A 26,195-nucleotide genomic window follows, 5' to 3' on the forward strand; every position below is an offset into this window, starting at 1 on the left:
GTTCAAAGCCAACTTAAAACACTCAGGCTATTTTTACCTTTGGCAAATTCCAAGAAACTGCAAGAGATGCCGAAACAGTTACTTTTAATGGAGTCATCTGCAAATATGCATTTCAATGGAACAATTTCAGGGTGTAAAAATCATTCACCTTGACCGGGATTCGAACCCGGAACCCTCAATATCCAGTTGAGCTGAATCCCGGTCAAGGCAAATGATTTTTACACTCTGAAATTGTTCCATTGGAATGCATATTAGCGGATGACTCCGTTAAAAGTTACTGTTGCAGCATCTCCAGCAGTTTCTTGGAATTATTCAATTCTATTTGGATGAAATGCAAAGATAAGATATACGAGTGAAATAATAAATAACGCAAGCATGAGAATTTATTTTTCTGAGAAAAGTTTCATGGAATTTTCATGCTTCTGGCCACACCATTCATGATAGTTCGTTTAAGTTCTTGGTACTTGAAGAGACAAAGCCAAATAGAATTTTAATGACTAGAGAGATATGCACCTGTTTCTCTTTGGTACAAGTCATGTTTTTCATATGGCTCAGTCATAATGTTTTATGTGCTATGTCGTGGGTTGACTCGGCATGAAAACCCAGTTTGCTGCAAAATAGCAAGTTTGCTACAATGTGCGCTTTGTTATCAGTGGAAACATTTGTATCTTCTTGTAATCTATTGAATCTATTCCAATTTTATGGTTTTTCCACAAAATATCATTAAATTAAGGTGCTTATAACTTAACTCTAACTTAGTCACTTACTATCTAAAATAATGACTCAGAATCTGGGGCACCAATGCTTAATCTGTTTAATCTGATATGGAATGAATCCCATGCAGAATTTATAGTTATTTTATAAATTTTGAAAATGAATTATTAGCTGAATACATTGGTTTTACAGTGTCATTATGCACATGCTTTAATTTTCATTTTCTGTAACTGCAGGGCATCGAAATTCCCTTGGACTCATTTGGGAAATGTACTGTTCAGCATTTGCTCGAATGGGAGTGGGGAGCCATGTGCTGTCCATCATTCACAGCTCATTGGTGTTGCTGCCATGGGACCATTTTTGGCCTTCAGTCAAGAATTTAAAGGACATGGTTGAAGTATGCACAGAATTATTTCATTAAAACTAAATAATTTATAAGGATAGCCCTTAAAATTTTATTTTTTGGCTGACATTGGTACGAAATGTTTACCTTGAACTTGTACAAAGCAGTGAAATTTTAACCATTTAGAAAGACCGAGAAGCTCCAAAGTGGCACTGCTACCAATTGGTATCTAAATATCTCCCTTGGATAACTTTCATATTTTTACTCTGTTGTCAATAATTACTATTGAAGAATTTAATTCATTGGTCAAATTAATTTAATTTTAATCTCCTGGAGTAAATTTTGCAGTATAGTCAATGGAATATTGGATGATAGAGGGGAAAAGTTATGATGGACAATCAAGTTTCATTTTAGAATATATATGATAATCAAGGGCAATGAAATTTTATCCTTATTTTATGCTAATTGTGACTGATACTTTCTTTACTTAGTAGTTTATTCAATTCATTCTCATTGTAGATACTTTAATCAAGAACTCTTGGCATTCAAGCTCATATATGCCCAGGTATTAATGTGCTTAGCACTGTGCTACCCTGTTAGTGTTACCCTACCTTTGAATAAATTCTGATTGTGAATAATGTCTATTTTTATCTCTTTTCAAATTTCTGTTCATATTATGTTTTACCTTTGTAGGTTGCTGAATCATCATCTCCAGAATGTCGCTGCTTCCTCCGTGCCATCCTCTCAAAGGTTCACTGGAAGGAATGGACAGATTCTCTATCATCCTCTGTCCCACTTTCTGCACAAGCCCTCTCAAACTTTCTCAAGGTGCTTCTATTGATCTCAGGGAATGTGTGCTCTTGTGAGGTGAGATAGATTCCTTATTTGTCAGCTTTCCTTGTAATATCAATGTTCAGGGTGCTCAAGTAAGTTGCTGTCAAATTTGTAAAGTTATAATCTTCAACTTAATTTGAAGTTCCTAAGAACATAATTATGTCAATTTTTCACATTTCAAGATATTGTAGAATTAAATTACCATATAACTTCAAGTATTAATCTGATCATGTCAAAATGATAGTGTACTTTTCAGCTGGAAATATATTTTAAATCTTCAGCTTGCATGTAAATTAAGTGTAAGAAAATGAGTTGAATGAGCAATTTTTGAAGTGAACAACTGGAATTAATCAGTGAAAGGGATGCAATTAATTTTGTTGTTTACTCGAATAAAGTGATTTATGCACCTTTCATATTTCAGTTCTAATGATTGTGAGAAAAAATAAATGATAGTACAAGCTATTAAAAGGAAAGAGTTATATTATATTAACACAGTGTTTTTATCTTATATGTAAGATTTCATTGAATGTCTACATTGTCACTCGAGACTGCAAAATCGTAACTAAAGTTGTGGAGATCAAGGGAGGTTGTTGCTAAATCATACTTTATTGGTAATTTATAAATCTTTTGTGAATGACTTGCTTTCATTTCCACCGCTGTCAAATGGGTCTCCAAGGGAAATTATTTGAATCATCTCACTAAATTTTAGAAAAACAAAAATTTTAGTTTTTCTTTTAAATCAATCGCCCAATTACTTTATATTCATCATGTACATAGTGCAGCATATTCATTATTGCTCTTCTCTGACTATTTGATTTTGAGAGGGATGAAATGGATGTTAGGATTGCATCAATAAGTTCAACATATAGATGAAACAGGCATGACACACATCCCAGTGTGTATAAAACATAAGAGCATTCAAGAAAGGAACTCACTGGAAGATTGATTTAAATTTTCAATGGCACAATCACCTTATTCAGTGGAAGGAATAAGAAGATGGAGTCTTTTGTATTTTGTGGGATCATCTCTACTAATAAAGGGAGGAAGCAGCTTCCTCTATTTATTCTACTTATAACAAAGGTTTACTGTGTAGTCATACAAACTTCTTGTGTACCATAGATGTTAATGCAAAGTAAGACGTATTCTGTCAACTTTTGGGTTGATTACTGTGGTGTCAAGGTAGTGATCATTCATTTTCTTTCCTACTCTCGTAATTATCAGCAACAAGATTTAAAAATTTGATTAAGGATTAATGCATTTTTAAGATTGCTCAGCTATTTTTACACCAAGACCTTGCTTGTAAAACCTGACAACAACAGCACAGTGACTGGCTACCTTTGATCAAGAATCAGTCCCAAAATATATACATACAGGAATTTCTCCCTGTAAATAAAAAACGCACAGGTTTTCCCCAACCCATGATGCTTCTCTCCCTTGTATTCTGTCCTCATCAGTGCAGTAATGCCTGCTCAAACAAAAAAATCAAGAGCTCTTATTAATGCTTTCTTAGAGGTAAACATCCCTAAATCCTTCATTATTTCATCCATTTACCATTACCATATTTTGTGTCATTAGTATCCCTTTCACCATGCTCCTTCAATCTCTAAATTATTTTCTATATTCTTCAAACTAAGTGCATTCTCAGAGCTTTTTGGATGATTCAGAATAGAGCTTATGCATTTCTAGAAGCACCATATTAATAAAATCCTATTCTTACAGGTCAGTGACACCAGCCTCCTGCCCACTTTGCTAGCAGCACAAGCAATCTCATGGCAGAATTTAGGTACCACTGAATATTCTGCCTTACTTGATCTGTTTACATCACGAGTGAATCCAAAGGTTGCATTAAGCTGGAATAGTCTTGGGAATGATGGGGATGAGGAAATAGCTCTCCTCAAGTAAGTTACATATTGTATATTAACAATGAATTATTTACAAAAAAATCTCTCCTTCATGCCCATACCATAATTAAATATCTTTGGTTCAATGACCATTAGTTTTTTTTGTTATGTTGTGCATATTGTATAATGAATGTTTGTCTTAAGGATACAAATGTGCCAGTTAATGGAAGTGAAATTTCTCCCTGTATTTTGGTATGGAAATGCAATTGCTATCTTTCTGGATAGCCATGCATTGGTATCTAAGATTAATTGAATTAGGAGTGGCTTTGTGGAAATGATTGATATCCATTGTTAATACAATTACTGCAACTTGGAAATATATGTAACTCCCTTATTTAGCATATTTTATGCAATTTGCGCAAAATGAGCTGAGGAGTGTCTGATAAAAATATGAGAGGTAGGTTGGGGAATGAGTGGGTCATGATAAAATTGGATTGGGTACATTTTGTCTAGTATGAAGAGATTCTCAAGCCAAGGAATGTAAGAAGTCTCAATTATGAAAGTATGTGTATGAGTGTGACAGAGGAAAGAGAAGTATGAAAGTACAGGGAAAGTATCAAGGAAATTAGAAATAGATGTTTTGTTTCCATTCATAATCTAAAACCAGGCTTTTCATGTTTTTTTTACACTGGGTGTGAAAGCCTTGAAGGGTATGTATCAGTGCTGCAACAACAGGGGGAATGGGCATTTCCTACCCTCACTTGAGTTTGTTTAGCAACATCAAAAGAAAAGAAATGTAAGCCATCCTTAATGAAGTTCTGTTAGTTTTGGATACAGGAAAACAAATCCCAATTTCTGCAGGAGGGGGCTACTAATATGAGGGCCCTAGAGTCGATTCTTTTAGTTTGAAAACAGAAATGGAATAATTTAGAGATGGTATGCATCCTCCAATGTATGCATTTAACCTTAAAGATCTACAAGTGAGCCTTTAACCATCTGGTGACTCTTCAGCCTGGCTTCACCCTGTAGCTTCAAAGCTCGTGTGAACCAATGGCATTATCTTCCTCAGAAGTTTAACAAAATATTTCCATGGCTACTTCAGATGATGACCCTCATGTCAGTCATCCTAGACTCCATTGCTACTGCTAAATGTAATTTTCATTCTTAAAGAGGTTGAAGATATACTTCAAGTAAGTAATTTGTGGGAGAAGAGTGATTCACATCTGTCTACTTCATGTGTACAAGGAAGAGGTGGACAGTCTTGTTCTTGGATCCTTCTTAAAAGAATTTATGATTGCCAGCAAATACTGCACAAACATTTTTGACCATTTATCTGCCTTGTAGTGTAATTTTTGAGTTTTTTATCCAATTTCAAAGCATTAATTTTTAAATTCCTAGAAACAGTGGGAGATGCCACAATAATAACTTTTACCGAAGTCATCTGCTAAATATGTATTACAATTCAACAATTTCTGAGTGTAAAAATAATTTGCCTTGACCAGGATTTAAAGCCGGATCCCTTGATCACTCATACATTGAGGGATCCTGGTTCAAATCTTGGTCAAGGTGATGATTTTTACTCTGAAATTGTTGCATTGAAATGCCTTAATTTTTCTTTAGATACACTCCTTTAGGCTTGCATGATATTGTGACCCTGGCAGATTCAGCCAAATACATGAGTAGAATGCTCAAAATCCTGTCCATAACTTTGTAAAAACGTAAACTTAAAATAAATGTGAATAAAACCAAAGCTATTATAGTTTCTGGAAGCAGGAAAGGACCCATTGAAAATTAAATGCTAGGGGAATCAAGGATAAGCTAAGTAGAAGAGTTCTGCTACGTAGGGAGCATAATTACAAGAGATACATGAGAAAAAAAGTTAGGAAATGCATTTTTATACATGGATTTAAAGGTACTCACCAAAATTTCAGCCATTTGGGATGCTCAATTGTAGATTAAATGTCGTTTGAATTGGGGCTATCAGTGTGAGGGTTTCTGTTAAAATGGAAAGAATTTGAGTTTTGAGCTGTAATTAAATATCTATTTTTGAAAGGCAATATTCCTATACAGATCAAAGGAGAGTCAGATGCTGTGTATAGAGACGCTGCAGCACAATTTATACAACTGTGAAGTTATGGATAGCTGAAGTTGAATGTGGCTATACCAGCTTGGCTGATGATGAACATTAAGGATGGCCAAAAACTGCAACTACTACTGATAATATTGAAAAAGTTCACCAAATGATCCTGGACAACTGTTAAATTAAGGTTATAGAGATAGCAGAGGCAGGGGCATATCAAAAGAATGCCTTTGTCATAAATTGACTGAAGACTTGGACATGCAGAAGCTATTCGTGCATTGGGTGCTGCATTTGCTCACTTTTTACCAAAAACTCATTCAAATTATTATTTCCAAAGCCCTGTTGGAGCAGTTTAAGCAAAGTGGTTCAGATGTTTTGTATCAATTCATGTCATAAGTCATAGATGAAACTTGGATCCACTATTACACTTGTGAAATGAAAGAACAGTCAAAAGCAGTGAACTGCAAAAGGTGAACCTGCTTTGATAAAGGCCAAGATTGTTCCATTGCCTTTGGAAGGTGGTGGTGACTTGTTTTGGGAAAGTTACAGAATTGTGTTCATCAATTGTCTTCAGAAAGGTGAATCAATAATGGGAGAGTATTCTGCATCATTACTTGGCAAGCTGAAGGCGGAAATTGCCAAAAAACGACTGCATTTGAAGAAGAAGAAAGTTCTTTTCCATCAGAACAATGCATCTGCTCACACTTCAGCAGTGGCAATGGCTAAATTTCACGAATTGCACTTTGAATTGGTTGACCACTTTCCTTATTCTTCAGATCTGGGCTTATTTTGTGGAGAAAGACATCAACTACTATTTGGAAGGGTTAAAAAAGTTAGATAATTGCTGGTAAAAGTGTATCAACTTAAAAGGAGATGGTTTCCCAATCCTACATGAGGTGGTTCGTAGAGGGCACTTTTGAGTGAGTACGCCATTCGTTGGATGGGACGTTAAGCTGCAGACCCCTTGGTACCTTTTTTTAAGAGTAGGCTAATGCCTATGCTTACTTTCTCTCCACCCTTCATCCTTTCCTGTCCATCCCTAATTGCACAAATGACCTTGGCTGTTGGTCGCCTCCCCTAAAACTGTTACTACCACTAAAAGGAGACCATGTTGAAACACAAAAATATATTTGAAGAAAAAATGAATCGTTTATTAGCTAGGTCAGAAACTTTTCATACTACCCTCATACATTTTTGTACATGAAACTTGGACATTGGGAGAGATGGAGGAATCTCTGTTAAAAGCAAAGGAAATGTGGATTTTGAGAAGGATAGCAAGAATGAGATGGATAGAAAAGAAAAGCAACAGAGAAGTATTAAAAGGAATTTAGTGGAAGAAATGGAGAAAAGGCAAGTTAAATTTGTTGGAAATGTTCTATGGCTTTACAACTTCCTGGAATGGAGGGGAAAGTACTTGGAGAAAAAGGAAAAAGGCCAAGAAAGAAGTTTCTGGGTGACATAAATATTTGTTTGAGAGTCACAAACATATAAGGTTCTGAAAATAACAGCAGCGGAGAAAGATGTATGGCTGTAAGGACAAGGCTCAACCTTTAATGATGGATTTTTCTTCACATGAATGAGTTAAATGTTAGAAAGCAATTATAACATAATTCTAAGTTATTACTATTTTTTTATTTTGATACCTTGTACATACTTGTATGTATGAAATCTTGGTTTTCCTTCTGAGGCTTCCAGGGTATTGATTTAAAGAGTCTTGTAAATTTCTTGGATTTTATGATTATTTGTTGGCTTGAATAGACAATAGTTTTACCAGCTTGCATGCTGGCAAAACTATTGTCTATTCAATCCAAGGAATGTGGTGAAAACCCAAAAAATATGCAGAGATCTTTGTTTTACTAGTGTGATTTTTCTAGTCTTGCTGAGGATGACTAAAAGTTTAAGTTTGTTTTGTAGGTATTGTTTTTGATTCTATGAGTTTGTTAAAAAAATTTGCTTTGTAAAATAATTTTCTGTTCTTAGTGAATGACCATCATTGGTAAGTCCTATCTTTCAGGTAGCAATAGTTTCTGACAACTTTTGTTAAAATTTTATCTGCATAATGCTATGGTTACTCCTTTGCTATTCTCCTGTCTTGTCTAAAAAGAGACTGAAACCATATTAACTTTACATCTAAATAATAGTCTAGTGTTAATAATAAGTAAGTATATTTTTTAAGGCACAATGTAATGGTTTATTTTCTTTAGACTACTTTTGACTTCAATCCCCTCAAATCCTGAAAACACCTTCCCCTCTGCCTTCAGATTTTTATTCAGTTTGCCTTCCCCTGCCCGCTAGTGGTTGAGGATGTTGTTATGTCCTTGCATCTCAGTATGATTTACTTGATAGGGCAAAATATAGGCCAAAATATGCAGCTTGGCCTTTGTACTTATAAGTAGTTTCAGCACAGCTAAGAAAATTTCAATTAAAAAATTGCTGTTTGTACTTCATTCTGATCATCATCATTGTCAGTTTTTGTAAATTTAAATACACTTGGGATTCACTTTTATGGAATTTAGCCCTTGTATTTATAACCGACTTTTCCTATGTTGTTTTGCAACTGAGTACTCAGGTACCCACTCATCATTTTGTTTTTCTTTTTTTTTTACTCTTTATGACTCAAATCTATTCATTGGTAATTTTTAAATGAATGAACATCATAAAAATTTACCCCATTTATTTTATTATGATATAAACTTGTACAGCTTAAAATAAAAAAATTAGAAAGTGGCTTTTTCCAGGCTGGCACAGGCATCGCATAACTACTTTTGATCTGGTTGTGATTGAAGTCCTGAAACATTGTTTATTTCGGACATTTATAAGACAATATTTACATTGCGTATGTTGAGCGTCATCATAAAAGACAAATTCAAAAGCCAAGAAAGTGTATGTAGAATACAATGCAACGCATCCAGATGCTCAACAATGTGGAAACCCTGTTACCATTCAAGAAATGTACAAGTTCATTGGTATTTTGGTTTGCCCTGATGTTAATAACTTAAGTACTGATCTTGTATTTTACCTGTGGAGTACTAATCTGTTTTCACTTTATTGAGTAACAAAGGGAATCAACGAATTCCAGAGCATCATACATTTTATAAGATATGACAATGCCAATATACCAGCAATGTGACATGGCGTTAGCGTATATGAGCAACTTATAAAAGAAGATGAAGCTGCTCTGATATGTGATCTCTGGGTGATGATGAATGCTGACATAGTAATTAATTTAGTAGTTGCAGGCATGATGTGGTGGAATTTGAATGTGATAAAGAATGGAAAGTAGCAATTTTCCACGAGATGAGATTTGTTGTATGGCCAGGTTTTGATGTATTACATCATCATCAGGTACTAAAATGAAGTCAAGTGCCATCTATCGTTGACTTCAATTTGGTCCCTGAAGATGATGTAATTTATCAAAAGCCGGCCGTACAATAAATCTTATCTGGTGAAAAGTTGCTAATATCCATCCTTTATTATGCTGACTTAGTGTCTACATGCAAACTGTTGAAGAATATAATAATTGATGAGCAGCTTTATCTTTGTTGAGGCCTTGAAAAATTTACGCAGTATTTACCATCCAAATCAGCCAAATATGGCATAAAAATTTGGTGGATTTTCGATGCAAAAAATGTATAACCTTTTCAAGGCAATAAATATGCTGGCAAAAAAGTTAACATTCATGGAAATGATCTAGGAGAAAGGTTAGTCAGAGAACTTGCAGTTCCATACTGTGGAAGTAGCAGAAATATATGCATGGATAATTTATTTACTACTGTACCTATTCGTAAGTTCTTGCTTTTGTGGAAGCTAACAACTGTTGGTACTTTAAGCCATATATTCCAAAGTAATGACACCACACCATTCAAGATAGGTATACTCCTCTGTATTTAAAATTCATGAAAAAGTAACACTCTGCTCCTATGTGCCAAAGAAAAACAAGGCAGTAATTTTATGATCAACAGTACCTAGAGATATGGCTGTTCACACCGATTATAAAAACTATGTACCAGATGATCACCAGGTTCACGGTACAATTTCCTCATTGAAATGGCCATTAGTCACGTTTTTCAATATGCTCAATATCAGCTATCTGGCTTTATACATTATTTATTGAGGAAATAATAAAATATTGCCCAAACAAACTAGCTAGTGACATAAATGTATTCAACAGCTGAGTGAAGAGCTCAATAAGGAACATATGTCAAAATGAATGACATGCCATAACTTCATTAAAATTGAAAAAATGTGATCTGACAATAGATCATTTATCTAGCTGGTTCAAGTCATCCAAATCCTAGAGATGTAACTGGTGAAATCAAATTTACTAGCTGCTGTTACATTTGTGCAGATCAAACAATCAGGAAAATGGGGAAAAGTTGCTGCTAATTTGCACATCTGGTTTGCGATTACACTGTGTCAATTTCTTAAATTTTGGCAGCGTATTCTTAAATAAATATTTATTAATAAAGATATGTTGTGTAAATCATTGTTGAGTATCACCCCACTCTTAGTTCAATAATTAATTCATCAATAACTGTTATTATGACAAAAATTGCATTGTTTGAATGGTGGGTAGTTAGGTTCCTGGTAGTGGCTGGGATATCACTATCTTTCATAGCTCATAATTTCAAGAAAAAAATTTTTCTGAGCATTTCTGCTTCAAAAAGAGTTAAATAATGATAATTTGAAGGTTCAGGATGGAATTTTAATTTTTCAGCCAGTTGCTACCTCAAATCTACCACTTGGATAGCCAGTTCTGAACACAAGGGTTATCATTGCCTCTGATCATGTAATAATTTTTTGTGGTTCTTAAATATTGACATGCTGATAATCATTTCTTAATGAAATTCCTATATTTTATCTGAGTGCATGCTTTTATTGTTTGATCTGATTACAGGCTGCTTAAGTTGGCAGGAGGACTAGCTGAAATCACTTACTCAAAAGATTTCCACCAAAAAAGTCTTTCGTTCCTGTATGCCATTGTCCAGCTACTGTTGTTAATTATTGAAAATGATCAACAAAATGTTACTCCTACCCAGAACTCATCGGAAAAATTGCAGGAGCTCCTTTGTGAAATTGAAAGATTTGTTAAAACAGGTAATGATGTTAAAAATTTTATCTTCAATCATAAATTATTAATATCAGTACTGATATGATACAATGAATTCTAAATTGCTTGTATCAAAATACTCTTGATTCCTACATTATTGATAAATTGATTGCAGTAGTCCGAGTGTGTGTGGACACTTATCAAAAAGTGATTTAACATTTATAATATTATCATTATTATTAAGTAATCTACAGGTTAAGGTAGGTTTTGGATGGACAAAACTACCAAAGAAACATTTTGTTACTCCTAAGAAAACACAATCCAGCAACCTACTCTACAACAAGTCCCTCTCCATCTCCATGTACTTGCTTCATCCCGTCCAACATCCCCTTCCTGTTCCTGCCCCTTCCTTGTTTGCCTAATATCCTCCCCTCTATTACAGTCTTCAACATCCCACTGCCGATCAATATGCCGTTCATCCATTTTTCCTGCCTCCTTAGGATTTCTCCCTAGTACTTCCTCATTTGTTTTCCTTTCGGTCCATTTCACCTTCACCATTCTTCTCTACACCCACCTTTCAAAAGCCTCCAATCTACTTCTATCGTCCTGCTTCATTGACCATGTTTCCCTGCCATACATAACTATGCTCCTTATCTAAGTTTTAATGAGTCTTTTCTTAACATCTTTACTCAAATTCCTTGCCATCCACTCCCTCCTTGTGAAAGCCTCTGTTCCTAGCGCAATGTATAAATGTATGTGTATACATGCAATTTTTTTCAAATTAGGCATAATAAGCACAGTTATTTTTATTGTGTAGGTACATAAGTAACATAAGTTTCCATATTAAGGCCAGGATGTATGTGCTAGTCAAAGTAAAAGCAATAATTTGTTGTTAAAGTAGAAGTGTGTTAGGTCCATTGCTTACAGAAATATTTTTAATGAATTTTACTTGCTTAAGAATCTTGCTTGCTTTTAATTGCTTACAGAAATATTTTTAATGATTTTTTTTCTTTGTAAGGTCTTTCTGCTGAAGAAAACTCACAAGTGGAGGAAATGGCAGATGTGATGAAGCAAGTACTTATTCCAGTTCTTCCTAAAGCATCCCCAAAGTTTATACAAGTCTTGTCGCTAGCCGTGGCCTCAAAGTCTGGGTCTCAAAAGAGTTCTCCACCTGCCACACTTTGTGCAAAAGGCATTCTTTTGGCCCTGGAGTCCACTAGTCATTCGCCAATTCAACTGGGCCTTCTCATTGAATCAGCCATTGAAACCAGTTTATTCAACAAAATAAATTCATACTCAACTATGGAAAGTATTCGGAGAATACTTCTAAATGGAGGTAATGGTATTTTGTCTTATCTAAAGTGCATAGATAAAAAAATAAAAGCAAACAGGAGATTAAAATATATACTCATATGAGAATCAGGAAAATTCCAGCCCAGGTCCACCTGTATCCTCATGGTCAACCAATAGTCATCATGTAAATTGTAGTTTCAAAAATTCTTTCTAATGCTATTACCATTTTGAGTGAAAAATACATAATTTTGGGCAAATTTGGATCAATATTACTGCTTATTTTACTTAGAGGATAATTTATGATGGGTTTTTTGAATAATTTGCATACTTGTCTGGTGGAATATCAAATTTTAAATAAGGTGACTTGGTAGTTGAGTATGATTCTTTGTTTATATTAAAATAATCATTCCAAGAAACTGCAGAAGATGCGGTGACTAACTTTTTAATGGAGTCATCTGCTAAATGTGCATTTCAATGCAAAAGTTTCAGATTATAAAAATCATTTGCTCTGACCAGGTGCGAACCCATAGGAGTGTAAGAGAATGCCTTGCTAGCTTAACTGTCTAAAACACTCCACTGGGCATTGAGGGATCTGGGTCAAATCCTGATCAAGGTGAATTATTTTTATGCTGAAACTGTTGCATTGTAAAAATAATCATTTCAAATAACATAGAATAATACTTTTAAAGAATGGAACTCTATTTTGACGTCATCATATTGTGACCTTATTATTAATTGAAAGCTCATGATGTTATGCCATGAATAAACCTTTGATACTGATCAAAGAATGCTCAAATTATAATTGATAAGCATATTTCAATTGAGCTACTCTCTTAGAAGATTCATATGCGCCACTGAATAATATACATAATTTATGAGATACATCAAATAATTTAGTTCTATGAATATTATTGCTTTTACCAAGTATATTGAAGGGGCAAAAAGTAGAATTGAAGGTTCAGTGCCTTATTTTTAAATTAAAAAAAAAATGTTTCGAGCATACAGAATATATTGTATTCCCATGTAGTCCCATCATGTTATGAACCACTTTTTTTCCATTATACAGGGTCCGTATGATAATTATCAGAACTGGTTCCAAAACTCAAAATTTATTGCTGCAATTGCAAATCTTTACAATTACTTAATAATCTTCAAAATACATTCCTCCTGCATCAATACACTTGGTGCGTCTGCCACTCGTCACAAGCCTGCTGGAAGTCGGTTTCCGGGATACGGTTGAGAGCCTTTGTCGTTACCGCTTGAACTGCCTCGATGGAGTTCAATCAATATCCTTTGAGCTCCTTTTGAGCTATCCTTTGGGGTAATAACGTTGTCGAGAAAATCTTCACCTTCCTGGACGCAGTCCAAAATTTCTTGCAAAATTAGTTTTTGTTCCTCGCTCAAGACTTCCGGCACCAGCTTTGTGCACACTTTCATCATCGCAAGATTCTCTGTTACAATGGTATGGACTGTTCCGACTGAAAGGCTGGTGTCCTCCACGATAAGGGCGATGATTAAACGCTGGTAAGAGTCCAAAACTTTTTTCACTTTGGTCATCTGAGCATCTGTTCAAGCGTTCGTCAAGCGTCCAACATAGTGCTCATCTTTGACGAGCTCTCTGCCTTCATTAAACATTTTGTGCCTCTCAAAAACTCTTGTGCAGCTTAAGGCATCATCCCCATAAGCCAGTTTGTCTCTGATGCGGATTTCCCAAGTTTAACGCAAAACGTCACAGCAAAGCATTGCTTGACGGTGTCTCCATACTGCCGCGATGATACCGCAGACATGTCATAAAAATCCACCTCCTGTCTCAACGCATGCTTGGAGGCGACTGAACTAAAGAGCGCCTGAATGGTGGGGGACCCCTCTACCGAGCCGACAGGTCACACCCCCATCCACTGCTCTGTTGAGGCTGCAGCGAACCAGTCACAATGCATATTGTACCGACCCTGTATATACATGTATCTAAAAGTGTAAAGCGAGGAGATTCAATACCCTCAAACATAATGCATAAAGGCGGCAAGTTAAGAGCAGAGACTATAGTCAAGTTACTTAGAGAGTATAGTAAAGTTACTTAGTCATAAATAATCTGTGTGCTCCACTTCCACTCAAACCACAGAAAAAATTAACGATGATTATTAAATGTTATGAAACTGATGTATAATCTCATGGGGGAAATCCCTTCATATATTTTTCTTTTGCTTATGTCAGAGCAATCTCATAATTAGAACTTAATGCCTTTAAATAAGCATAAATTAAAGTGGTAATAATGTGTGTCCTCATTCATTGTAGTAAAATGAGCCGATATGTTGAGATGAATATAGGCTCTTAAAATCAAATCCCATGTGTTATTTTAAGTGTTTCTGCCCAATCCCGTGGCCCTTTTGATCTGGGAGAAGACCACCGGATGGGATATGATCCATACAATTGCTCAAAAGTGGAAAGCTAATCCAAGAAGTCACATTACTTAAATATTATCACCCTTGTATGGTGGAGCTTTGCTTAAATAAACATTTAAAGAATGAGACTTTTGAAACCAGTTTCTCTCACCTGTCAGGATGGCCACTCATTCTTTAGATTATATTGCCAACTTTTTCATGATTTTCCTGGCAATGTGTAATTTTTTTAATTTTAATTTTTTGCATTTGAATTCAATTTTTCTCCTGAATATTTGAAGTCTGATAGGTTACTTTCAGTAAACAATCCCTAATCACTTCACATATGACCAGAGTCAGCCCTGTTTGTTTTTGCAAGGGCTTGCTGGTGCAATACTCTGCACCAAAAACAAACTGGTGCCTGTTTCTCAAAGCTACAAGTCCTTGTAATTTGCACGCATTGAGTCTAATGTTCATAATAAATGTTGCAGTACATGCTACTGACTTATATTACCAGGCATGTGATTTTCCAAGTTTTATGCATAATTGAAGACTTTTAAGAGGGCTTGTTAAGAGGATTCATAGCTTTGAGAAGTGGACCCCTCATCGTAAGTATGAAAGGAAAATCAGCTTCATTAGAAATTTCCAATTTGCATTTATATCCCCAAATTTTTCCCTATTTTCCCAACCAAGTTGCCCCCTTAATTTTTCAATTAGATTTGTAGTACAATTGGTATCTGCTCTGAAAGGCATTTAGTTGAACCCCTGAATCCTTGAAATACCTTAAACCCTAACACAAACATATTTACAATTAAAATGCACTAAGATCAACTGATGTCATTGAATTAGTTTTGCTTTTCAGGTGAGAATATGACTGTCTTTGGAACTGCTCTCTCTTCTGCTGGCTATATCCTCACCCTTATGTCATATTTGCACTCCACTTGTTCAGATGATGTAAGTTTGGAAAAGAATAACTATGAGGACTGTTTACACCAATTAGTTCATCGTTGGCTTCCTTCCATTGTCGTCACGTAAGTTACTAAAAATATATGTTGAAATTTTTGACTTAATGTGCTTAAGATGTAACTTGATGATAGTTACAGGCAAGTGCTTATCATTTGAATGTCAAGTATCTTTCACTTGTCCTAGTTGATGACAGTGTTAATACTGCCATCAATGATGAACTACTAATTAGTACACAACAATTTTGCTGTCTACATACGAGGGTCATCCGGAAAGTAGTACCCGTTCGTGAAATAAAGACACAAAAGTAAATATTAACAAACATAAAAAATTTTATTTGAAAGAGGATACTTTAAACTACTTCTCAACATAATCTCCAAGCAAATTAAGGCATTTGTCATAACGTGTGACAAGTTTCTGTATTCCTGCTGCATAGTCCTTCGCCGCCAGCTCATTGAGATACGCGAGGGACCCATCTTGCACAAATTTTTGCATAATGCAGATGGTGTTTAACAATTTCATGAACAATTGTTCGAGAAACATTGGGAAAATGCTCACAGATGTCATCAATTGTGACGCGCCGATCGTTCCTCACGAATTCGTCAACTGAGCTCACCAGTTGGTCTGTAATGACAGACGGTCTCCCCGAACGCTCATCGTCGTGTGTGTTCCCCCTCCCCATGTTGAAGTTGCGACACCACCGCCGAACAGACGACTCGTCCATTACATTGTCTCCATACACCTCCTTTAATTGGCGATGAATATCACATGGGCGAACGTTTCTTGCATTGAGGAATTTAATCACTGCCCTCACTTCACAACTGGCGGCGTTCTCAATTTTTTTAAACATTGTAAACAATCACAGAAACAACACAGGCAATGCTAGCGTCACGCAACTTGGCTCAGAGAAGGCAGACAAGCCACTGAAGCTATCTGACCTCGTCCAGCGGCTACTCGCGTCGTCAGCACTTCATGCGGCACGAACGGGTACTACTTTCCGGATGACCCTCGTATATGTATCTCGAGTACCTCCAAGTTACTTACAAGGAACTTATTCCAAGAATGTTGGATATTATATAAACCCCAATAAAATAATCATTTTTATACCATGACGGTAGTAATTACTATTCCCGAGGGTTAAGGGGTAAAAAAATATTTTAAAAGCATCAGAATTTTGAATAAATTTCAGAAGAGTTTGTGATATCAAAGCCATAGATCCCAATTTTCACTAATCCAAATTTTATTGACACAAAACTTTAAAATTTATGATTCCTTTGATCTTAGCAGAGTCATTCATTGAATTTTTCTCATATAGGTATCTATCTTATCCTTTTCAAATTACCTGATTGAAGAATTCAGATGTTTGGATAATATTTCAGTTTTTCAATCTTTTTCATGATTGTCCTAGTTATTTAATTTATATTCTTTGATTCTTTCTCTTTTAATCTTCACTATTATGTAATAGACACAGTCCTATTGTGTATCGAGATTTAAGAGAAGAAAGTCTTGCTATAATAACTTCTATAGCAAGTCTCTGACTTTAATTTGTTTAGAAATTTTCTGCATTAGTTGAACAACTATATAAGAGCACATAATTAGTGTTTTTGACCAATGCCCATGGCTATGCTCGTTTTACAATTTTCACTACTAGTAATATAAACAGAACTTACATAGAAATTACAGAAAATGCTATCTTTTGATTAGCTGTTCAATTAACCTAATATAATCCATGTACAATTGTTATGCAAGTTAAATGCTCATACCATTGGATGAAGCTTCTGAAACTAGAACTCACACAAAAAGTCTGAAAAAGTAAATATTTATTCATTATTAGCACTTTACGTATTTACCATAGTTCATTATTGAAAAATATTTATGAGTACCTGCAAAGTATGTGCAGATGTATGTATGAACATTCTGTTGAGACAATTACAAATTGTTAGTATCCATTTAATTTATGTATTTGTTCTGTGGGATGTTTGAGCAATGGCTATTTTTCTCTCATCCTAAACAATTTTATAGCATGGAATAGAATCATTGACTGCACTGGGTATGTGTCTTTAATGTTCAGTTTGTCTTGTGCTTCACACCTTTCCAGTACTTATTCTGTAAATTTGTAAATTGAAAGCATCAACTAACCCTAAAACCCCATAATCAATTATCATTAATATAATGCAAGAGCAATAATTAATGGGAGTGCTACGGTCTGAATAGAGAAATAAATGGTTCTTCAAAGGCCATAACAATTTCACCAACAAACAATGAACAAAAGCACTCTTAATGTTTGAAGTTTTTGTGGCCTTTGGAGTCACATTTATTTTACTCCAAATGCATAATCATCTTTCTAACTCCATCAAAAATCATCTTATGCACTGGGCAATGAAATAAGGATGCAGTGATTGCTGGACAAATTTAGTGTTTCAAATAAAAAAATGAGAAATCGCCATGATGAATAACTTCCACAATATAAAGCCTGAAACAATTTCCTTTAATCTTATTTTTCATTTACTCAAGAAAGCACTCTTCATGTACTAATATATATCTGTGCATGTGTTATATTATTAGCAAATGGGGGAATTCCAGTGAAATATTTTTTGTTGTTATCTTGCTATCCACAGTGATGATACTGAAGCAAAAATCCCTCTCCTTTGGTCGCACTCTTTAATACTGGGTCATAAAGTGATGGAAATTAACCCAAAGGAAAATTCTGCAAGCTTAGAAGACCTCTCAGTATTAGCAGCTTCACTTTTGGTTTTGGGAGATGGGAAGGAGGGAATGGTCAGCAGTCTACTTGGGGCCGTAGGACTGAAGAGGAGGCCCTCATCCTCAAAAAGGTCTGGCTGAACCCTATTTAAAGCAATTATTCTTGCTTGCATTATTTGGTTGTTTTCTCTATTCCTGTGTTTGTCTTTTCAGGTTTAGGGTCCTTTGTCTTGCATTTTCTACATTTTTGTTTGCCTGTCTTAACAAGGAAGGAGTCCATGAATTACAGTGAGTCAATCATTTTATTATTAATATCCTATATTATTCTGGTAATTGAGTGAACAATTTTAAATATGAATATTTATAAGCATGATGTGTTTTATGTCATATTCATATAATTTATGTATTTCAGTAAGTGATCAGCTTGATTGTATTTAGATTATTTAATCCAATATTAGGTAGTTTTTACTTCAGGCTGCCCACTAGTATGAGGAGCTAAGAATAGGGAGAAAAATGAATTTTTGGTTTTAAAAGTAAGCAGAAAATGAAGCTTGAAAATAATAGTGGCTAAAAAATTTACCATTTACAAGAAAAGAATTTAATATTTTCTAATATTGATTTTAATAATTGTTGGGGTATTAGGTAATTATAGAGCAGAGAATTGATTGGAATAATACTGATCATTAGGCACTGTCGATAGTCCATGTCTGTTTCTCAGTGAAGGTATCTGACCTCTGGTGATCTGACCCTTTGATCTTATATTGAAAAATCTCTTTCTATATAATATTGAAAAATCCATGTTTTAGTGTTGCTCTTGGTTTAAATTACAAAGGTAATTACCAAATAAGTTAATATCAATAAATCAGCAATCACATTGGCTTTGATGGTTACCTACGGTAATTGCCCCCATGATATCACTATAAACACGTAACCTTTTTTTCATTTTCAACAAGATATTTTTTCCCTGTCTTCTTGAATGCCTTTGCTAATGAATTAAAATATTTAATGATTATAAAGAATGTTCAACAGATTTATTTGATTAATACAAGAAATAGATTGCCGCCACACAATGGTCTACCAAAGACATCACATATTGGAACACGCAAGTAGCTCATAAATTCTTCATTGCCTCATTTAATGTGGAAAAAAGGAGGATATCTATTTATAATAACATAGACATGAAAGGGTAATAATTAGTGTATCTCTGGATAGTCAACAAAGAATTTCAAAATAATTGATGAAGAGCTTTGGTAATTCATGATTATGTACCTACGAATAACTACCTAACAAATCGTGTGCAGGAACACAATGTTTAACAAATTCATTATCACATATTTTAGTGGTTATTTGCATCCCACATACATAAGTATACCCTTCTGTGGATTTATTCTAAATATCAATGTTTTATTTCAAGCATTACTTCTCCGATTTGGCTCAAACAATGAATGTGAATGAAAGTGAAGTATTTATGTATAATAGAAAATGAATGAGCTCAGTGCTGAAAATAACTTAATATATTCTGCATATAACATAAGTATTGCTAAAGAAAATTAATAGTAGTATTGCATTGATAAAATAGAGAAGTTCAGCGTAATTCTTACGAGATATTTTTTGATGAACCAATATTGCTAATTTTTCACTTTACCTGTTTTTATTTAACTGTTCTGGCTATTTCAATGCAAAGTAATAGTGATTAACTCACTCATATCCTCAAATTTAATGACTTTAATATGCCAAGTAAAGATCACCTATGTAAAGAAACTGATGCCATATTGAAAATAAACCCAGGTGGAGTTTCAAAGGCCAGGTACTTGGCCGGGGTGTAACTCTGACCCATTAGCATGGTATCACTCCATCCAAAACTTGTTCATAATGGCTTTGAAAGGACAGACTCACTTCCGGCAGGGTAATACCAATGGGTGGAGTCACTCTGCCTTTTGTAATCACTCTGGGCAGTGGGACTCATTTCGAATGGTAGGTACCAGAGACAGGTGAACTCTGTGGTGCTGGTGGTATGCCGTCCGTAATAGCCCCCTTTGATTCATATAATTTCTTTCCAGTTTTAATTGTACTATAGGGAGAGATATCAAAGAAGTAGCCTATTTTATTTAGCCAAAATTATATCTTTCAACATACTGGTGCATAAGCTGAGTCTAGGCTGCTGTATTTGAACTTTTCAACAAATTATGATGTAAATGAAATTGAACCAGTTCATTAGTGGTTCTTTTATTTTACTCTGCATATTGTATGTTAATTGACTAATTGGTCTTAAGGATATGATTATTTATTAAACTCTCTGCTCAATAGGATACTTGGAAATGGGCCAAATGTCTTTTATCAATTATATAATCTCAAAATAAATGCAAATTTGTGGACTAGATGCTTCACAGTTGCCTTTTCTGTGCAATTCATTTACATGTAATTTTTATGTTATTACTTTGTCTATTTTTCAGTAAAGAATTGCATAGATAATGTCATCACCTAAGAACTTTAATCAAATAATTAAATTTAGATAAAATGTCGATATTTTTTTCTGAAAATATTTATTTGTTTGAGACGTTCCATTGGTGACCATTTTTACCAGACATGCTTTGTTTCACCTCACTATTGCTCAAATAATATGTCTCTTTTGGTTTTGAAATGGCTGTGATGTAATCTACGATTGATTAGTGCTTAATATCACATTAGCTAGCTAAACATATCTTACAGCTTGCATTGCAAACCTCAGCCAATCCAGTCTATAGCATGGGCATTGAAAGCAAGAAATAGAATGCATAAGGGATCTGAGGTCACAGAAATTACCCTCATCCCAGGCTACGGTTTCTATTATGTTGAGTTCTGTACCAAGTTTGTGATGAAATTCATCATTGACTGGAAAAACCTTGGAGTTGAAAAAAAGTGAAAAAATGTATTTTTACAAATAAAGCCTAGCATGAACCCCAATGAATGGCACTGTTTTATACCTCTTTTACTAATGACAAAAATATGAAATCCTCAACTGGATATATACTGATGACTTATGGTGGGCCAATCTATTATGAAAATTAAAATATTGCTGTGTCATCAAATGAGGCAGAATATATTCCTGTATATTCTGTGGACTAATGGGTAATTTAATAAAGGGTTTCATGTCTGAGTTATGTGGTCAAAAGGAATTATGGCAAAGAGTGCATTAAAACTTGAATATGTCAATCTTCTTCTCGGTAATTTTTTATTACTTAGCATCTGAAGCCATGGTTTCAAATATCCTTGAAAAGGCTCTTGGTAGTATGCTTCATAGCATATGTAACATATTTGCCTATGGATGTCAAAATGTTAGTTTGATTAAGATTGCATGTTGTAATAAATTGTTCATGCTTGCTGTAATCTGCAAATAATTTGCTCATGTAGAATCCACACCTCTTCTGCTTTTTATTGCTAAAAAGTGTGGGTTTCACTGTCACATTTTTGAGTTCTATGTGAAACTCTTCACATTTGGCAGCGAGTATGGAGGCATTGAATGGAAAATTGAATATTTCATTCCTCAGCGAATTTCCCCCCACTGAAGAATTTCCCTCCTCAGAATTAAATTTTTCTTCTTTTATTTATCAATATAAAATGTCTATTTTGGAATAACAAATTGAGAAGAGCGAGTTTTTTTAGGAAAAGTGATAGATTCAGAAAATAGGCAGTTACTTACATGATTGATACCTCTTTCATTTGATTTAAATGGCAAGTTTTTAAAGCAGAAATTAAAAGCTCAAGCATCAATAGCAACAATTGTTTATATTTTACCTTTATAAATAGAAATAGGAGAAAAATTAATACTGTTATCATTTCAGACTCAAGGAAGCTTTGGCTGGATTGGATAATTTATGCTGTCGTTACAAGGAGTTCGGAGAAGTTTCAGTTATTACTTCTACTGTAACAAATAACCTTGTGTGTTATTCTTTTCTGGATGGCAGTGAACTACTTGCCAAGCTTTTTTGTAGGCTTTATCCAGAAAAGCCTGGATATCTCCAGTGTATGAAATAAGAATTTATTCTTGAAGATGTCACTTTACTTCGTGATTTAGTTGTGTAAATATTGCATACGATTGTTATAAGATATGTCTTTGTATAGCTATATATAGTAAAGTTTTAAATTTTGTTACTTTAAATAAAAAACGATTGATACAAATACCAAAATATGTATGCTTTGTCAAGTTTTTCCTCTGTATCCCTCTTTTTGTTAGTCATTTATTTTTCGTGGATCCATTCATGCACTGAATTTTTGTTGAAAATTGGTTTCTATTCAACCTCTTTTAGAATTTATAATGCAATCTAACAAAAAGTGAAACGGAGAAATGGGCAATTTTAGGAATAGAGGCTAATGCTGCAGCCAGTTATTTTCTTTGAGATTACCTTATTTATCTACTTACTTAGAAGCTATCTAATTGGTATAGCCCTGGTAAACTCTTAAGTTATGCCACCAAGTACTGCCACTTATATAATCAATTAAATGTTTCTGAGGAAATAATGCTATTAAAATGTTTACAGATACAGTCAATGTAATCTAGCATTTTATGTGCTTAAGATAAAAATAAGACTTAAAACATATTTTATTGTCAAACGATGCACCTAAATCGGTTACACGTAACATGATGGAAGAAGGCGAGCTGTAAGAAGAGTATTTTTAGATTCTCTGTGGATGGATATTACATGACATTTTCTGACTTCCATAAATTGCACTATTGGATATTTATTTGTAACTTCTGTAACATGCCAGAATCGTAATTATATTAAGTATTACTTTATAACTTTGAGATATTATAAACAGTTGACTGGAGATAATAATTAAGTTATTTTTCTCTTATAATAACAAGATTAGTGACTGCTAATTGATATTTGTTTAAAAATCACGGTACCACCAATGCGACACGCCGCTTTATTAATACCATCTTTAACCCACGTATATAGATGGAATATTTATATATTATTCCTATATTTACGCCTTTTTACAGTTATTTGCTTTCTCGCATCTCCAGAAAACAAATGAATATTGAATTACTATATCAAGGCGGTTGTAAACACAATTTATGGTAGTGGATTGTATTTTGCGGATACCATTAAATTTCACTAATTTTCGGTGAAAGGAAGGCTTCTTTATGTAACAATGGCAAAACATCATCCAGACTTGATTTTTTGTCGAAAACAGCCGGGAGTGGGTAAGTATTCAGAAAACCTTTCCGGCCTCAGAAAGTGTATCGATCATTATCAATTTAAAAAAAATAAACATTAACGTTTTGGTAACTCGTGCACACTTTCTATAAATTGTTGGAATGGATTTTACTGAGCAGAATTCTTTTAAGCGTGCACTGTTATTTGAAGAAAACCGGCTTGCTTTTTTGGAATAGCATTTATTCCAATTAAATTTATTTAGGTAATATTTCAGCATAGTTGACATTTTTTGGCTAATTTACATTTCTTTACAGCTATTGGACGATTATGTGAGAAATGTGATGGAAAATGTGTAATATGCGACTCCTATGTACGACCATGCACTCTAGTTAGAATATGTGATGAATGCAACTATGGGTCGTACCAAGGCCGTTGCGTTATATGTGGAGGACCTGGTGTATCTGATGCGTACTACTGTAAGGAATGTACCGTCCAGGAAAAAGATGTAAGTTTATAACGCTTGCAATGAGATCTAGGGTTGAATCATTAATAGTATTTTTTTCTGGTACCGATTGCTCTTCGTTCTGAATTTAATCTGTTAGAGCATGTTTTGACAGAACTTTTGCCTTAATTTTAGCTGCATAGTGTTTTTAGTGGATAAAAAGTTCAGTAACAATTTTTGTATTTTCTAATGGTAAACAATCAAATTTCTCTTGCTATCATTGTTTAGCATAATTATGTATATTGTTCTAACAAGGTTCATCTAACTCTTTTATAGATCTGTGTTGTGTTCGCATGGACATTTTCAATGAATATCGATGCATTTTAAGCGGAGCTATTTATTTCATTACCAATTCTGATGTAGTTTTTCTTCATTCTTTTCAGCGCGATGGTTGCCCGAAAATTGTAAATTTGGGTAGCTCTAAAACAGATTTGTTTTATGAAAGAAAGAAATATGGATTCAAGAGGAGATAGTTCTGCATCCAGCAACGGACAGTTTTTTCTGCATGTCCTTCATGAACATTTGAATAACAACTATGTAGGTTTTATTGTGATACGAACAATATTAAATGTGAAGTGTGTACTGAGTGCTCTGGTTCATTGTTTATGTGCTTTTGCATCCTCATCTCAGCAATCTGGTGTAAATTTAATTAATTATTTCAGTTTTGTTTTATTTAAAGTTTTTTAAATGCCGAATTCTTGACTTGAGTAGGAGTTTTAAAATCATACCAAGTTTATTTAAGTTTTTATGAACAATAACTGGAAAAAGTATGAATTGATACCTTCGTTTTGTTTTTTGATCCTAATTTCATCATATTTGCTGTCACAAGTGGTTATGTTGTGGTTCTCATACAAATGACATGTGTTTTTTATGTTTGAAAAATTGTGTTCCCATAATTTTGCTTAATTTCCCATATCAGCTTACGTGAGCATAATAGTTCACTGGGCTAATGACTGAAGGGTCAGGTTCATTGGCAGATGACACGGAAAGGAGCCGGTCCCCCTAACCATATTTATTTATTTACACAATTACGTTGCAATTAGGCAAATTTCCTGGTGGCAACGGTCGAGTTAGGTCAAAGATAACTCTTACAACGAAAATTAAATGCGAGCACTACTAAAAACAGATAAGAGACTAAATATTTTTACATACAATCACACTTCCACATCACATGCAAACAAACTTCCACATCACATACAAAATACATCTGTGAATTTCACTTGCCAATGGGCTTAGTATTAGGTGAGCTCTACACTCTCCTATCAAACCAACAAGTTATTCATGTCACAACTTTTAAGAAGAGGATTGAACATGGGAAGTTCGAGACAGTAAAGAAGCATGTTTCTTATCCTATAGTGGGCATGATAAACACAACCTTTGCCAAAGGCCATTTACTAATTTAGCTTAAGCTAGGATGTGCACCCTGTTTGTAGGAAAGGCTTCTTATAATATTCCCAAAATGGTTGAACTATTCCTGGTTTTCCAAATATGGTTGATTGTTTGACAATCATCTCGCTAGGTTTCTAGAAGCACAACATACTATCACAATTGCTGACATTGCTTCTGCAAACATCCATGGTAACTTACTTTCCACCCTCTGATCTGCATTCATATTGCACTAGATAATAATATATTAACCATAGTATCTCAAATAACTTCAGTATCCTTTGTTATTATATATCATAGCTTGTTGTACTCTAGGTTAGAAATTCTCGGGATGAATGGCCATGCCCTTAGTTTTAGTTAGATGTTTTTATACACATCTACAACCGTTCACAAAATACGTACCATCAATATACCAACAGTCTTTTCCAATCCTAAGGAAGGTGAACTTAACGGATCTATCCTAGGATCACCCCTCTTCATGAAAACCCTCCATCCATAACTATCAAATCCTAGTGATACATGGCATATTAAAACATATACTGGTACAGAAGTTGATCCATGTATGAATATATATGCGACATGTATACTATAAGTTCTGTCCTAAACATAAATGACCTATACAGTCAAAAAATGGTGTAGTTACACTTTCACATAAAATACTCTGACAAGGTATTATCCTGTCGGTAAATAGAGACCAAATTGTGTAATCTTCAAAATTCTGTCTCTTGGTCAGCAATTGGCCAAGCCTGCATCAACATTTCTGTAAAGCCTACCACTAATATATTTATGCTACCTATCATTTCCCTTGACTTTCTGAAACTCGTATGCTAAAATGCAGTCTTATTTTTCTTATGAAGTCATTTTAAGGCCATGTCCATTTTGCCTTTTAAACATTCTTCCTTTGAAAGCAAGCAATTAAAGGTATGCTACTACTGCCAATTGCTGGTCATCCACTTTTACAAAAGTATAATGC

At 34.4% G+C, this 26,195-nt stretch overlaps 2 protein-coding genes across 5 annotated transcripts in view; both read left to right on the forward strand.

Moving 5' to 3' along the window:
* The window catches only part of Epg5 (ectopic P-granules autophagy protein 5), an 89,904-nt gene extending 67,564 nt beyond the window's left edge, over positions 1-22,340 (forward strand). For all 3 annotated transcript variants that reach the window (XM_071587311.1, XM_071587312.1, XM_071587313.1), the window contains 9 exons: positions 951-1,111; positions 1,751-1,924; positions 3,611-3,789; positions 10,710-10,909; positions 11,881-12,198; positions 15,393-15,561; positions 18,112-18,327; positions 18,410-18,484; positions 22,018-22,340. In XM_071587311.1, the coding sequence (XP_071443412.1) occupies positions 951-1,111; positions 1,751-1,924; positions 3,611-3,789; positions 10,710-10,909; positions 11,881-12,198; positions 15,393-15,561; positions 18,112-18,327; positions 18,410-18,484; positions 22,018-22,210 (1,685 nt within the window). In that variant the 3' untranslated portion in view covers positions 22,211-22,340. The remainder of the gene's footprint in view (positions 1-950; positions 1,112-1,750; positions 1,925-3,610; positions 3,790-10,709; positions 10,910-11,880; positions 12,199-15,392; positions 15,562-18,111; positions 18,328-18,409; positions 18,485-22,017) is intronic.
* Positions 22,341-22,906: 566 nt separating this feature from the next.
* Phf5a (PHD finger protein 5a) lies at positions 22,907-24,423 on the forward strand. 2 transcript variants are annotated; one of them, XM_071587451.1, is made up of 4 exons: positions 22,907-22,946; positions 23,178-23,381; positions 23,649-23,839; positions 24,220-24,423. In XM_071587451.1, exons 2-4 carry the CDS (start codon positions 23,330-23,332, stop codon positions 24,307-24,309), a joined length of 333 nt encoding a protein of 110 aa, XP_071443552.1. In that variant the 5' UTR covers positions 22,907-22,946; positions 23,178-23,329; the 3' UTR covers positions 24,310-24,423. The 2 variants fall into 2 exon arrangements, with proteins under 2 accessions (XP_071443552.1, XP_071443550.1); XM_071587449.1 differs by lacking the exon at positions 22,907-22,946 and having other exon boundaries at positions 23,090-23,381.
* The last annotated feature ends 1,772 nt before the right edge of the window (positions 24,424-26,195 follow it).

This window comes from Hetaerina americana, unplaced genomic scaffold (assembly GCF_022747635.1).
Source record: "Hetaerina americana unplaced genomic scaffold, ioHetAmer1.1.p SCAF_3, whole genome shotgun sequence".
NCBI classification, from domain to species: Eukaryota; Metazoa; Arthropoda; class Insecta; order Odonata; family Calopterygidae; genus Hetaerina; species Hetaerina americana.

Bases quoted from the DNA above. Each gene is read 5' to 3' on its own strand.
- Phf5a (XM_071587451.1), top strand. From the start codon at position 23,330: ATGGCAAAACATCATCCAGACTTGATTTTTTGTCGAAAACAGCCGGGA. The intron at 23,382-23,648 runs GTAAGTATTCAG...ATTTCTTTACAG, and splicing joins TCGAAAACAGCCGGGAGTGG to CTATTGGACGATTATGTGAG. The intron at 23,840-24,219 runs GTAAGTTTATAA...CATTCTTTTCAG, and splicing joins GTACCGTCCAGGAAAAAGAT to CGCGATGGTTGCCCGAAAAT.